The 15,591-nt window shown below is 43.0% G+C and overlaps 2 protein-coding genes across 3 annotated transcripts; both read left to right on the forward strand.

Moving 5' to 3' along the window:
- The first annotated feature begins 311 nt into the window (after positions 1–311).
- mfsd6l (major facilitator superfamily domain containing 6-like) lies at positions 312–3,553 on the forward strand. 2 transcript variants are annotated; one of them, XM_076265305.1, is made up of 2 exons: positions 312–910; positions 1,246–3,553. In XM_076265305.1, exon 2 carries the CDS (start codon positions 1,284–1,286, stop codon positions 3,108–3,110), a length of 1,827 nt encoding a protein of 608 aa, XP_076121420.1. In that variant the 5' UTR covers positions 312–910; positions 1,246–1,283; the 3' UTR covers positions 3,111–3,553. The 2 variants fall into 2 exon arrangements, with proteins under 2 accessions (XP_076121420.1, XP_076121419.1); XM_076265304.1 differs by having other exon boundaries at positions 316–910; positions 1,262–3,553.
- A 1,378-nt stretch (positions 3,554–4,931) lies between these two features.
- On the forward strand, positions 4,932–14,483 carry LOC143102838 (bMERB domain-containing protein 1). The gene is made up of 6 exons (XM_076266652.1): positions 4,932–5,010; positions 8,734–8,857; positions 12,294–12,367; positions 12,592–12,706; positions 14,057–14,127; positions 14,359–14,483. Exons 1-6 carry the CDS (start codon positions 4,932–4,934, stop codon positions 14,481–14,483), a joined length of 588 nt encoding a protein of 195 aa, XP_076122767.1.
- Positions 14,484–15,591: the final 1,108 nt, after the last annotated feature.

The following is a 15,591-nucleotide window of genomic DNA, read 5'->3' on the forward strand; positions in this document are numbered from 1 at the left end:
ACTGGCGCACAACCGCTCTACTGACAGTAGATGGTGCTATTCATGGGTTTCATCAGGTCCCTTTCCACAGGTGTATTAATCAAGCACCATGCAGCCTGCATTCATAATCTAGGTGCTTGATTTTATACACCTGTGGAAAGGGACCTGATGAAACCCATGAATATACTACAATGATAGAAAAGCAGAGCCTTATAGGCCTATCTACATGGCTCTGAGATAAAGTTGGGGCTGTCTCGATAACTGGATTGTAATTATAATTAAATATCTGACCTTGACGTTTAACATGTTTTAATGTTGAAGATTGCATAAATATTTTGTAATCCGTTTTTAAGCTCGTATGGTTGGGCTGAATAACAACTGAATGTAGCTTAGCTGGATGGTTTTTATGCTTAAAGTTTAGACTACAGTTAAACGACTGTATAATAGCTGAGACTAATAACTAAAATGAGTAATGTCGTCAGGATCTCAGTTCACTATCATAAATAGTAAATTATTTCTATACAATGTAGCCTATTAGCTGCCCTGAAAAAGATCAGTTGCCTATAGTGATACGGAATAGCCTACCATTTTTCTTAGTTTTTGATACAAACTGTTTGGTGACCTTGAACAGATGTAATATGTCATCATAAGTACAGTCATATTTTCCACTGTAGGTGGAGGTAGGCCTACTGTAGGATGTGCTACCTAATTTACTAGATACATGAACGGGGCTGCAGTTATCCAGTCCGCACAGAGTGGGCGCTACTGTTCAGATGATACACGGAACCAGCTAGGATAGCCTACGCTACTACAACCTGTACGCCGAGCAGGGATGTTGTGTTTTGTCTTTGTCAAGTTAAATAAAACAGGTTTAACAGGATAAAGACAGCAGTGATCTTTCGGACGACATGAGTTAATCGTGAAAAGTGCGGTAAGTTGTCTTTCTATGTGAAAAACTTAGTTCTCAACAACAGCATGACGTGTACTAATTTCCTGAAATGTAACAGGTGCATTATCGTGTGTTACTTTGACAGTCTTGTGTCTCCTCTTTTTAATGCCTCCAAACGAAACAGGACGGCAGGCTAAATAAAATTAGTCCCTACGTCTTCTAGTCCATCGTTTAAGTCTCATGACTTAATGTTTATCTATGAACATTCATTTTGTGACATTATTACTTTATATTTAACTTATCTTATATTGGTAAGTATCTGCTTGGTTTAATGCAGGTTTCACTAAGGAACGACACTATTTTGGTATTAAACTCAGGGTTTTCTTTATGAAGGGAGAGGAGAAAGAGCGCAAGCATGAAGCGGAGCAAGCAATGGGATATCAAGTCTGCCATGGTGCTGGCAGGGGCATTCCACTTCCTTTATTCCTGTGGCAGAGGCTGCCTGATGCCTTTCCTCACCCTGTATCTCAGGCACTTGGGTCTCAGTGCCTACATGGTTGGCATCGTCATGGGCACCCAACACCTTATCTGCCTGATATGGCACCCCCTCTCCAGCCTGCTGGCCAGGCACCATGACAAGCGGCGGGTGGTCATCATCGGCTCGCTGGTCTGCTCGGCTGGACTGGGCCTGGCTTTCCTGCTCCTGCCACCCTCAGGGGACGCAACTGGGGCCAGTATCTGTAACTCCACCTCTCCCCTCGCCCCCAGACCCACCACAGAACCTGCCAACAGCCTCCCAGTGAGCCACGTAACAGTGCCCCCACAAACCTCCCCTACTGGCACTCCCTCCCAATTAAAACTGACCGTGCCAGCTCAAAACCTCACTGGCTTGGCCACTGTAGGAAATGCCTTCACCACTATTGTACAGAGCAGTAGTGAAAGTGGGGAAGCTAGTGCAACCGTGTCTGCTAGTGTGGAGAGAAGAGAGAACTACAACAAGGGGGCCATGAACTTTAGCAGTAACACAAAGGAGAGTGTTGCACCACACAGGAGAGCAGCCAGGTTTCAGAGGCACGCGGAGGTGATGAAAGAGGAAGAGGCCCATTATGAGTCCCTGGGCAGTCTGAATGGGATGGATGCTCAGCACCAGCTCTTCTTCCTGGTGCTCATAGTGATTGGACTGTGGGAGATTGCAGCTGCCCCTCTGCAGTGGACAGCAGATGATGGACTCTACGACTACCTAGACTTTGTTGATGCCACCGACCGGCATGGTCGGGTGTGGATGTGGAGGTTGTTAGGAGGGGCCTGTGGCGTGTTTGGAGTTGGGCTCCTGGTCTCTAACCTGGACTGCTTTTTGTTTGGGGGCACGAGTGTACCCAGGGGTGCTGTGCATTTCTTTGGCTACGCACTGCTGATGCTTGTGGTAGTCCCTGAGGCCGCATTCCTCCCGCTCTACCTCAATCGCAAGCAGGTGCTGCAGCGTGGCGGGAGGACAAACAATGGTGTGAAAGCGCTCCGGCTAGTCAGGGACGACCCCCGCGCCATCCTGTGTGCCGTCACTGCCTGCCTGGTGGGCGCGGCGAGCGCTGCCGTGGAGGACTTCCTGCCGTGGCAGATACAGGACGGCGGGGGCAGCGAGCTGCACGTGGGCACAGCGCTGGGCGTGGCGCTGCTCTCCCAGGTGACCTTCCCGCCGATGCTCAGGAGCGGACGCGTCCTGCGGATCCTGGGCCCCCACGGCCGGATCCTACTCCTGGGGGCTGCAGCCCGTGCACTCCAGTGCCTCTACTACTCCTTCCTCAGGGGCCCGTGGGCCGTCCTCCCTGCCCAGGCGCTGGACTGCCTCAGCGCAGGTGCCTTCTGGTGGGCGTTGGAGGCGCAGTGTGAGGACGTAGCAACACCTGGCACGGAGCGGGCCGTGCGGCGGGTCTATCAGGCCCTGGCGCTGGATCTTGGCGCCGGGCTTGGCAGCTTTGCAGGGGGGTTGGTGGTACAGAGGTTTGGCATAGCTGTGCTCTTCCAGGGCCTGTCTGCCGGCCTCGGCCTCTGGTGTGTCATCCTCGGCCTTTTACAGTGGAAGGTCCCGAGGCAGCGGAGGATCAACTACTCCCGCCTCCTGGCAGCAGACGCCAGTGAGGTGAGCGACACAGAGTCTGAGCAGGAGAGAGACTGGCTGGACAAAGCTATCCAAGAGGAGAACAGCAAGAACAGTAACAGCCACAGAAATAACTCCAGGCAATAACTGAAGGACACCAGCTGCTCTCCCCTCAGAACATTATACTTATGAAATGCTTCAGATACTGATTTGATTAATTTGATTAATTTGGCCAAGAGGAAACATAAATTGGGAGGAAAATTTGGCTTAACCAGTAACTATCGGGGTTAGTACAGGTCAAACTCATTAATTCATTTTCAGAGATGTAATTCTGAAAGGTTGTTTATCGAGACTACTCGAGTAAGAGTGAGAATAGGGAAATCGAAAATAAATGTTTTGACTCCAATGTTATCAATGACTTTACTAGGGAATGTGCTATCTAGTCTGTGAAGTGCATTCATTTTGTTTATCTTTTTGAGTTTTTGATTAATTGTTCAAAAATGTTTTGGCTTGGGTTGTGTTTGCCTGGACTTGATGTCTCCTTTATATGTGAAAGCACTTATCTTAAATAAAAGTTTTGGATAACAGCAGAAACATACCCTACAGGTCCTCTTAGGATTACAGGTCAGAGGATGTTTCTAAAAGCATGGTAAACAACAGGAAGTAAAACCTGCTTTGCTCATAGTAGGTCTCTAATAAGGACATGATGTTGAAAACAAAAAGACCTGTTTGGCTGGATGTCCGTCATACATGATCACATCAGACACAATTCCTCCCACCTTCACTTTTTATGACCAGACTTTGTCCCATGCTGCTGTGAAGTGGAAAGACATGTAATTATCAGCAGCAGTATATACAGGAAGTACAGTGTTTGCTTGTTCTCAGGAACACTGGGTTCCAGACAGAGTTCTGTAAAACTATTGATTTATACTGTTCATACTCAACAGCAATGTTTAGTAAATTCAACTCAAACTCAATCAGTTGGATAGAGTGAATGGGGCTACAAAGAAACCAAAACAGACTTCAATTCAAAGTCAAACAGTTTTGACTTCACAAGTCAAGGGCTTATTTGTCTAAGGGTTGCATTTGCTTTTACAGTGGTGTAGTAGCCCAAGTTCATCTGAAACTGAACCGTGTCCGTTTCCTTGACCATGGATGTCGTTTGGACATGTAGTGTTACGACTCCTGGTGGTCATAAAAGTTATGCCCATGTTGCTCAAAGCCCCAAGACATTTGGGCTGGCTTCACTTGGTCAGTGAGTAAACATTTTATGGTTGTGGTAATAATTACATTATAGATAAGTATTTTATAAGTATTTGTTTTATTAAGGTTAAACATGTAATTGCCTTTCGTGTTCATTTCATTGACACAATATAGGGATGAGTGTAAACTGGCAAACACGAATTTCAATACTATATTTTTTCTGATGAGTTTTAGAGTATAAAAAGTCTAATTCAATCCCATTTTGTAGATTTTGAACCAGTGTGCGTGCGTGTGTGTTGGAGAGAGAGGGGCAAGAGACTGAGACACTGACTCATCCTGGCAATTTACACTGTATTTTGGTTATGTCTAGGCCTATTCAGGGAAATGGATCAAGAACAGAATAGGAACACTTTGGTTCATGCAGAGTTTAACTTAAAATCAAAATCTATTATTGTTAGATAACAGGCGACGGTGTCAAAAAACGTCACTGTAGCGCTTCAATTTATTTATAGTGATAAATGTATTTCCATGTAAGTCAGCAGGTGGCGCCTTGATGTCACAGCAGCGGTTTCATTCATCCCGCTGTCTTCGCTCACTACTGTAGCCTACATAGCAAGCTGTTGCCGACATCAAAGGGAGCTGTTATTGTATTGTCAGTCAAAATTAATTAACTCTCTGACAAGTGAAATACCTTTATTTGATTCGTTCGAGCTCTGTTGGTTGTTCGACTAGTTTCATGAGGACGCATTTGGCCAGAAGCTCATAATGGAAAATGATCCACAACCACCGAACCAGTACAGCTCTTTGGACCGAACAAAAGTAGACGAAGAGGCGTGCAGTAAAGGTAAACAATCCTTTATAAATGGTTGTTTAAACAGCCCAATCTTTTTACCAGTGTTATTTCACTGAGCATCACGGCGCCTAAAGACTGCCCAACTGTTGATTATTTCAACTGAAATGGCGTGTTTTTATGTTTTGGTGTTTTTATGACGAAAATAACAGCTTGTCAGAACTGTGTCTGTTTGAAACTGGTTGTTCACACCGAAATACTCAATACATAGGTATGAAGTCTTATAGAACCGATTCATGTAACCTGGGTTGTATTTTCGTGATGTCCTTGTGCGAACTTCTAGGCTAATTTATATGCCCATTACTGGTGAAATGCCACACATTTACAAGAGAACTACATCTGACTGCTCTGAAGATTGCAGTAGGCTATCTTTATTCTTTGTCCAAAAACTAAAGCGACCACACATGCGTGCATACTCAGTGTTTCATTCAGATAAACCATTCTTAATGGAGTTAAACTAAAAAGCGAATTTATTTTTCAGAATATCTGCATTGCTATTATTGATAGACAAATCCACTGTTTCTCAGCCTATCTGACCGTATCACTGTCTAGTGTATTGATACTAAGCTGTGCCAGGTCCTGGTAATGTGTGCCTCTGTGGAGTTTGACAGTTTTACTCCAACCAATCTTCCCCATCAGAGTTATTAAATGAGCATAGTACAATCTTTACCAAAGAGTTTGCAATAAAGACCGGACATCATTTTAAGTAAGTGGTGGTGGCCATAGCATGGGAATAAGGTGTCAGTTTCTTGAAAAGTGTCAGCTATGTGTCTGTTATGTGTGTGCACTTACAGTTTGAGGTGGTCAAGGGAAAATTCTAGAAATGGAGATGCCCAGCAGAAAAGGACTGTATGACATGTGGTGGGTGCCTTCAGTTTCTGTCTGTGGGTGTCAAAAATGTGGCACCAGCAGCAGAAAGGAGACAGCAACTATCCTCCTCATCGTTACACAGGGAACACAAACTCCCTGTGTCATATAGTCAAACATGCAGACATATATCTGTCATATAGTCAAACATGCAGACACACACACACAAAGTCTCTACTTGTGAATGCACGCACACACACACACTTGCACAGACTCTCATGCTTTCCCTGTGGACATGCAGGCTATTAGAGGTTCAATCTATGTATGTATTGCATGCATGAGTCCTCTCTCTCTCACACACACAAACACTCCTTGTGTGTGTGTTGTGTTCAAGGCTTGTCTCTAACCCCTGCGGAGGACGTATCGCTCAGTCTCCTGCATTGTGACTCATCTAGTGAGTGCGCTCCAGCGCCTTGTCTCTCCAGTGGTGTGGGAACGCCAGAGCCTCTGTGGAGAAGGCTTTATGCTGGAGAGGCTGCCGTCAGCAAGCCTGTGGCTCTGCACGGTTAGCAGGAGAGCGCAATGCAAGAATGAACTCATGTCAATGTTAAACTATAACTTCTGTACATTTTATTTTGGTAAACATTTTATTTTGGTAAACAGACACACCAAATACCTTTAACAGCAGGTATGATGGATGCATGGAACCATGATACCCTTTTTTCTGGCCAGTGAACTGTAGGTTTATCCTGTCAAGCTATGAGATATGTAGTGTTGTTTGTGTGTTTATAATGCGGGGAGGTGGAAACAGTGGTGTGCTGTCACAGGGATTCTCCTGTAGGCAGCAGTGGCATTTGGGAGTGGAAGTGCCAGGAATCATTTGGGTGAGCATGGTGTGTGAGAATACAGGGGGGCAGCAGGGTTGACCTCCATCTATTCCAGTCCACTCAAACAGCCTCACAATTCCTTAGGTTGGATCTACAGCGATATCAAAAGCGAATGTTGCTGTTCCTCATTGGTCTATATGTATGTGCATGAGCGATGTTGAAAGCCTTGTTTTTATTATGTTTGTCCCTGATGATTTCCCCTGATGTTTGTTTTGAATTCCTCCTTTTTTCCCTTCTCACCGACAAGGTCAGGCAATTAAGAGCAAATCCCTGTGCTCAGAGATGAGTCATACTATAGTCTACACTGCAGCAACCAGAGAGAGGGGGGGGGGGGGTCTGGAGGGAGGTGTTTGTGGAGAAGACAGGGGTTGTTTTGTGTAGCTGCTGCAGAAGTGAGTAGAGCTGCAGTGAGGTTTGGGTGAGGTTGAAGGCCAAAGAATGAAGAAAGTTTTGGGAGCTCATTAATGCAATGCCGTGCCAAAAGTCAACATCATGAATTGTGGCTTAAATCAACAAGAGATATTCAGGTAAATTGTATTCCGCTTTGAAAAAAATAACTGACTGCCTGCTGTGAATTTTTGTTCAAAGGAAATTATTAAAAATGTGCCAAAAAGAATAAAAGACCGCTAATATTCCAGTTTATGTCACGGCTATTGCAACACAAAGCAACAGTTTGCAGGAACAGAATCGACCGTTTTTATGTTTTAAAGGCAACTTGTTTGAGCATTATTAAGACCAAATTAATGTGTTGTTGGTTGTTCACCAAGGTTTTAGTTGCATTTCAGATTGTTGGCTAGCTTTTTAGAACAAAACTCCTTACTGGCCCTGGCCGTGGCGCAACTGGCTGGGGCACCTGCACCGTACACAGGCGACCCGGGTTCGTTTCCCGCCCCGTGGTCCTTTCCGGATCCCACCCTGACTCTCTCTCCCATTCACTTCCTGTCATTCTCCACTATCCTATCCGCAATAAAGGCATAAAAGCCCCCCCCCCCCCCCCAAAAAAAAAAACTCCTTACTACACTCCACAGTGGAAAATCCAATTAATAACAACTTTTACAACAGTATAGGTTGACATTTAGTTAGTGATTGTTTGGTCTTTACAGTAAGCAGACCATTATGAAAGAGTTATATGGAAAATGTTATATGGAAAATTGAAAAAAAAGAGTTACCCGTATATGGAAAATGTTATATGGAAAATTGAAAAAAATAGTTATATGGAAAATGTTATATGGAAAATCGAAAAAAAAGTTATATGGAAAACGTTTCCTTAACCTAAAACCTTTCATTAAACATAATTTAGATTCAACACAATTAGGCTCACGCAGTGCATCTAACAGGGAAAGTAATTAGATGTATTTATAGGGTAGCTCTTGCATGACAGTGCACAGACTATTTTATAGTGACAGTCCGTTGCTAAAGGATAGGTGAAGAGCGAGAAAAAAAAACGTAGTACCATGCAGTTTGGAATCCAAAGCACTAAATATGATGTTCTGACACGGGAAAATGAATAGAGTAAGAGTGCTGTAGAGATGACCCTGCTAGACCTCTGGCTCAGACTGGGGGGGGGGTGTCGCTCTGCTGCCTCAGAGCGGATGCTGTGACTGCCTGTTGCTGCGCTAATTAATGACAGCTTAATGTGGGAGTTCCGCTCCGTTGGCTCATTACCTCGATCTGATACTCAGGCCCAGTGGACACAGAGAGGGCGACTCAGGGGAGGAGCTGTCATCTTCGCCCAGTTTCAGTGATGAGAGATGGGGCTGGGGGGGGGGGATAGTCAGAGGTTAGGCATAGATGTCATGGTTCAGAGCTGAGCTGACTTGTTGGATTGTATCGTCTATCACTGTGAGACAGCCAGCCTCTTGGGGTTTTTCATCTTGGGTAAAGTCCATGAGCAGACTTTATATTGTGCCATGAAGCAGAACATAAAAAACAAGAATATGCCCAGTGATGAAATTTAGAAAGATTCCAGTGAAGTACTGACCCCATGAGCCGGCCCTTTGGGGTTTGTATGTGTCTCTCTCAGGGGCCGAGAGCGTTGTCTCCATGGCGGACTCCTCTGTCACGGTGGACGACATCGAGGGGGAACTCTTCAAGATCGAGAGAATACGGGACATCCTGGTGCGGCGTGAGTCAGAGCTGAGATACATGTGAGTGCCTCTTACCTCGCGGTCAATCACACATGACCATTTCGCTACGCCGTGCTCCCATCTCTCATGTCCCTTCCCAGCCTCTGTGGATGTCAAGATGTGTCATGGGGTTATGATTTATTTGCCATAGAAATAATTGTTTTCACACAGCCAACATGATCACAAGAAAATCCCCTCATTCCCCTGGTTTATATACTTTTGGTTGTACTGTAGACTAGAGGCATACATACATGTCTAGGGTCATTTTTTACTGTTGCTATTATATAACCTCTAGTGTATTACTGTGACTAAAATATCTGTATTTCAAAGATGGAAGGACTTTGAACATCTGTGTGTGTGTGCGTGTGTGTGTGTGTGTGTGCGTGTGTGTGCGTGCGTGTGTGGGTTTGTGTGTGTGTGCGTGTGTGTGTGGATTGGTGTGTGTGTGTGTGTGTGTGTGTGTGTGTGTGTGTCTCTGTGTGTGTGTGTGTGTGTAAATGTTTGTGTGAGCACTTGTGTGGTTGTATTTGAAGGATGTGCACACAGGATCTATTGAGTGTTTGTTCCATTAGCGAGGTGAAGTCCTGACGGGATCAGGTGAGGGTCTGAAAATGCCCCGGGGCCTGGTGGGACTGACAGGGGACGTGTGATTATAGACAGCTCTAATGGACAGCTCTGAGTCTCCTGCAGTGCTTCTCAGTCTTTATGAGATTTATCTCTCAGTCTTTATGAGATCTCCCCATACAGTGCATTCCCACACATTACCTGACAACGAGATCTGTGCCACTTATGAGATTCACTTGTCCAGGAAATATCACACCCTTATATCTTTGTAACAAGACATTTTTGTCTGTATAATTATAATATTATATTATAATGTATTTATTTCCTAAAATTAATTTAGCCTTTTTGCTCTGCAGATTCATGTCATAGAGGTGGGGGAACTGGTATTTGCAGTTTTTCATAGTGTTGTTATTTATTTACACCTTTAGCTTTTGTCTGTTTGAAATGCACATCTAATGGACTTGCTCAAGCCTAAGCTGTCACAGTTGAATAGCCTGATACTCTCCCTCCCTTTCTGGGCATTCAACAGCTGTCTCAACATGGTCAAAAGATACAATACAAAGTTCCAGTAAGAAATGAAATACTTATTATTTGGGATCATGTATTTCTGAAGGATCATTACTGTCCTAATTCTTTGTTGGAGGTATACTGTACTTGTGCATTTGCAGAGAATCTGTAAGGCCTCTGATACAGAGAAAAAATAAATGTAAAACAATGTATTCATTATAGTGCCATTTTTATTTTTTAACGATAAAAGTAGTATGGGGATAATGGGAAACTAAACAGACTGCACAGAAGCAAGTGAACATACCGTATAGACCCTTTCAAGAGAGTTCCATTATCAGCATCATAGTTGGCCCCACAAGGCTTCCGTTTTAACATTCCATATGTTATCCATGTTATATGTTATGCAGAGGAAGTAGATTAGGAACCAAATAGAACGTTCAAGCATTGTTTTTGTTTTTATTGTTGAAAGGGTCTATATTTATGCTACACCTAGAGCCATATAAAGGTACCTTTATATGGCTCTGGCTACACCTTGACTCGGTTGCTAATCAACAGAAATAGAAAGGACCAATTTACTGACTGAGAAAACACATCAGATCATACTGGTTATTCTGTAAGGAACGGATCTATAATTACCGGTATCCATAGTATGTGATGGGCCAGGGTCTTTGAATTCTAGCTGAATGCCATGTGAACCAGTTGGGTCTCAGTGAAAGGTCTAATAAGCTCTAGGGCTCAGTAGATGCTGATGACACACCTCCGATGATTAGGCAGGTAATTTGTTCCAGTTTGCCGGTTGCGTCAAACTTGACACTTTCGGAGTCCCCACTGCTGTAATAACTCTTTTTCGAATTTTGTCAAGCTCTCTGTAAATGCTTCTCCCTCTAACAATACAGCTTTGACAACAGATTTCTTATATTTTCATGTTGATTTTGTGCGATTTGATGTCACAACATTTTTTGCAATTGCACATGAAGCAGCTGTTGTCTAATGTCTGTGTCATGACCTTTTCTCCTAGTTTAATATGACAATTGCAAAGATACACACACACCAAACAAGTAGAAGCATGTTGCAGGTTGGCATTTTCTTCCTCTTCTTTTTGTCTGATGCTCTTAGTCCCCCTATTTGTTGACAGTCCAAATGGATTTAGAAACAGATGTGGAAAATATCACCCTCTTTGAAGCTGTCAACCATGCAACAAATGATGTTTCACACCTTTCAATCCATAGCCAAAGTAAAAATCTTTGACATTTCATTGTTGTAGGATCAGAAGACACACAGATGTAGGCTTCTACTAGGTGTTTGATTACAAGGCATGTCGGGTTTCCATCTGTGGTGATTCTCCCTGTAGACATGTTTGTGCATCTTTCCTCTGCAAACTAGAATGTTTTGACAAACATCATGCTTGTATTGCGGACAAAGAAAGTAAGATGTAGTGTTGACTGCAGTTGTTTCATACACAAAAAAATATACTGTGCCTTACATAAATTGACTGAAGGTTATTCCAATTCAAGGTCAGATTTTTGTTGTCTTGAAAATGAAAATTCCTAGCCTGGGAACACCCAGACCTTCACAATTGTGTGTTTGTGTGTTTTAAATGCAGTTGTTTACTCAATTCCAAAGAAATACATATCCATGCCAGATTAGCGATTGTATTTGCGTACCCATGTTTTGGGGATATTGGAAATCAGCTTCAATGGCCTCTTGGCCAGACAGACCTGCAGAGCAAATTCCAAATTTGCAGAAAGTTCGTATGGGTATTCCCAGGCTAGAAAATTCCACAAATCCTGTGATTTTGTTTAAGAGAATGAGAATGTTAATATTTGTAACATTGTTTCTGAACCATGCTGAACGGAGTGGAAATGGGTAAAGGTGTGGGATATATGTTAGGAGGATTAAGGTGAGACTGATACTGGTGCAGATATGCCGAACAGATTTTCATATGAAGGCTGAATGACTCAGTCCTTTTGCTACCGTCTTCTCACCAAACCGCCTGGCCGATGTTTTCCCGTGTGTTCGCCACCATGATATTAGCACCTCAGAATCATGCTTCCGAGGATCCCATGTGAGAACTCCTTCTTCCTTCACCTTGACCACCACACCTTTGCCGTACACTCCTATTCATCTGTAGTCAGCATAGAGGATTGTTTATGTAAGATGATGTAAACTCAGTGCCAGCTGATTTCATTAGATAGATCACAGTCCATGATTGACGAGGAGCTCTGAAGGGAAATCAATCTTGATGTAGTAGTAGTATTAGAAGATTTGTCATAGTACTACAGTGGAGAAGGTGAGAAGAACTGAACCTGATTAATTCAGTTAGATCTGGAATGGCAAAAGAAAAGACATCACCTTTCAGTGAATGACACGTTTGTTTCTGTCTCAGGATGGATGACATTCAGCTGTGTAAGGAGATCACCAGACTCAAGAAGGATCTGCAGAAGTTAATCACAATCCCTGGTATGCATCTGGATGTCTTTTCCTCACCTAAATATCTTTGCTTGATTATGAAAAAGGTGACTGCTCATTACCAGGTTTAGCTTGGCAATTGCATAGTCTGTCGTTGCAGCTTGCTGACATAATAAAAACAAAGCTGAGGCAAAGATTATTTTGTTATTACACTTTGTAACATGGATGAAATAAGGATGACATAGTCATTAGCTTATATTTTCTCCTGTGAACAGACAAGGACAAAACGAGTGAGGATCGACAGAAAGAGGAGGAGTTGCTGCAGCAGATACACAAGTTGGTGGAGACGCGAGACTTTCTGGTGGACGATGTGGAGTTTGAGCGACTGAGGTACCTCCAACCTCTTAGAAGCACCCAACATCGCTACCAGGGCTTCAGGTTGTCAGACAGTGACAGAATGCAGGCATGGGCCAGGCTGCTTAATATTTGAAAATAGATCATTATATGGCTTCAGAAATGTCTGGAAATGTGTGCCATTTTCTGAAGCCTTCCTTCCTTGCTCCATTTCCATTGTGTTCTCCCACCATTTCCAAAAACTGAGTCTGACTGCATCAGTCTGATGTCAGCGAGTGACTGTCTCTCACCTGTTTTCTCTTTCACCTTAGGGCTAAATTACAGCCCCGTCTGAATTGTATGGAATAACAAGAGAATCGATTTATTTACTGGCTGTGGAGAAATTAGGAGGCTTTTTAGAACTCTGGGCTTGAGAGACTGCAGGCTCAAAAGGACATTTGAAATGTGAGATCAGTGAGGTGCATTAGAGCATGTGTTTATTGGGAGAGGTTGGGTGTGACATGGACTCATAGACCTCCAGCCTTAGGTAATGACAGCTTAAAACTACAGACATCCAGCCTTAGGTAATGGATCAGTATAAAGTATCTATCTATCTATCTAATGACATCTTAAAACTACAGCCCTCCAGCCTTAGGTAATGACAGTCGGCTTGTGGATTTTTGGTGCTAGATTATGTTTACATTGCATTGTGTAAGGAGAACATACATGACAAACATTCCTAAATCATTTAATCTTTTTCTCTAATCCCCTTCTCAGCAAATGCAAGATGTCATGAATAAATGTACTTCTAAAATCACCAACAAAAGGATGATATTTTCAACACCTTTTCTATTCAGAATTTGAGATATTGTTACAATGAGCTCCCCTATATATTGTATAGGCATATAAATGTACACACACACACAGACACACGGATGCACAGTATGGATTGGTCGTTCCTCCACATCAGACAGCTGTCATGGCAATGTGCCAGTGAGCGTGGCTGGGCTGACAGCGTTCAGCGGTAGGTGACAGGAAGAGGCTTGTTGTGAGGTGCTCAATAATTCAAACACCTGAAAACGAAGGAAGCAGGCTAGAAAGTAAAGATTGCTTACACAGAGACTCATATGCATGCAACGGCTGCCCACTAAAGTTTACCCTTTTATGTGTTTTATCTTTTTCTTTCTATTGTAAGCAGGCATATACCTGCTGTTTTCCCTTTCTACCTCACTACATTAATAAATATTTACATTTCTGGCAACTTATTTATTTTAACTCGGGGCTACCTGCTGTGACGCAGTCACAGATGTAGCTACGCTCGTCTTTTAAGATGCAAATGTGAGCAACATTCAAGTGCAGATGTCATTATCACAGCATGTTGTCAGACTTCTAATTCTGCGTTCACAGGGAGAGGGAGGAAGACAAAGAGATGGCTGACTTCTTGAAGGCAAAATTCCCTAAGAGCTACAGGAAACGCAGTAAGAACACATCAGCATTGTTTCCATGGAGCTTACCAGTGAACTCCCAAGACCTCAGTGTTTCCTCTATATGAGACACTGTTTCATATGGGATATGTATTATCCAGCAATCTCCGCTTGATTGTTCACAACCTTTTATTTCTGGGATTCATGGTTGAATATATTGCCATTATAATGTAATTTAGTCATACACATATATAAGCTTTCTTCTGTGTTCTCTTTCCTTTTAAGATGCAGCTGAAGACCAACGAGTGACCTCTAGTGCGCTGCATCAGCAGGCCCCCTCGCCATTCTTAACTAAAACAGGGCTCACACTCTTCAAGGAGTGCTGTGGGTTCACCTGTTCTGTCATGTAGAGCAAGAGAGAGATGGGGAGTATAGGAGAGTTCACGTTTGTGAGTGTAGCTGTGTGTGTGTGTGTGAGAGAGAGAGAGAGAGAGAGAGAGAGAGAGAATGGAAGGAAAGGCAAGAAAGAAACACTAATGGTTGCTCAGGCAACTTCAGGAGTATGTGTGTGTATGTGTGTGTGTGTGTGTGTGTGTGTACAATTTTGTCTGAAGCTAATATGAGAGACAGTTATTTATTGCTACGAACATCATTATTCATTCATTCATATACTTGGGGTTATTTAATGTAACATGCCAGCACTCTCTTATACTTATATGAAAGCAAAGAACACATGAATGCAAAGCTGATTATGCAAAGGCACAGTGGGTTGAATTGCAGCAAGCAGACAACCGTGTACAATGTGCAATCTGTCTGGCTAGTTATGTAGTATGAGAACAAGTCTGAGAACAACAGTTTTATCATTTTAAAGTGGTTCTGCAGCATTCAGTCACATCCAGGTCTAAAGCTCTCAAGGGAAATCTAAAAGCAGTGTTCTAAAACCTGAACGTTCACTTTAGCTGATGCTACAGGTCTCCAAGAGTAATTAAGTGGTCACATCTTTCTCCTTTCACAAATGTTTCACAGAAGGTGTTTGTTTTGGAGGCATTATGAATATCAAAAATGGGATGTAATTATTAACTTGTAACAGGCAGGAAAATGAAGAACAAGATCTCCAGCACATAACAAGACTGTTTAAAGTCAATTTTATTTATATAGTGGCATATAAAATGAATGTATCTCAAGGTGCTTTACAGAGCCCAGCTTGAACTTGATGGATCTAAAGCCACTTTGAAAAGTGTAAGTTTCCCCTCAACTACTTACAATAACTCAATTCTGATTGCCAAATTATGCTTAACCTTATCACAAGAGGAGGATGCGGAAAATGCCATTAATGCAGTATGAGGAAGTGTGTGTCACAAAGACTGCTGTTTGATCTGTGCAAAATGAACCAGTTGTCACTCCACAACTGTGCTTTTGATGTAGTGCATCTGTTTTAAGTGAGGTTAGCTGAACAATATACATTTTAGCTAATACATTTATGAATGTATTTCGTCGTTTCACATCAGGTATTGGGAC

Source organism: Alosa pseudoharengus, unplaced genomic scaffold (assembly GCF_046254945.1).
Source record: "Alosa pseudoharengus isolate Yale_2024_CS ecotype anadromous, Long Island Sound unplaced genomic scaffold, YU_APseudo_1.1 YU_APseudo_1.1_scf_4, whole genome shotgun sequence".
Classification (NCBI taxonomy): domain Eukaryota; kingdom Metazoa; phylum Chordata; class Actinopteri; order Clupeiformes; family Clupeidae; genus Alosa; species Alosa pseudoharengus.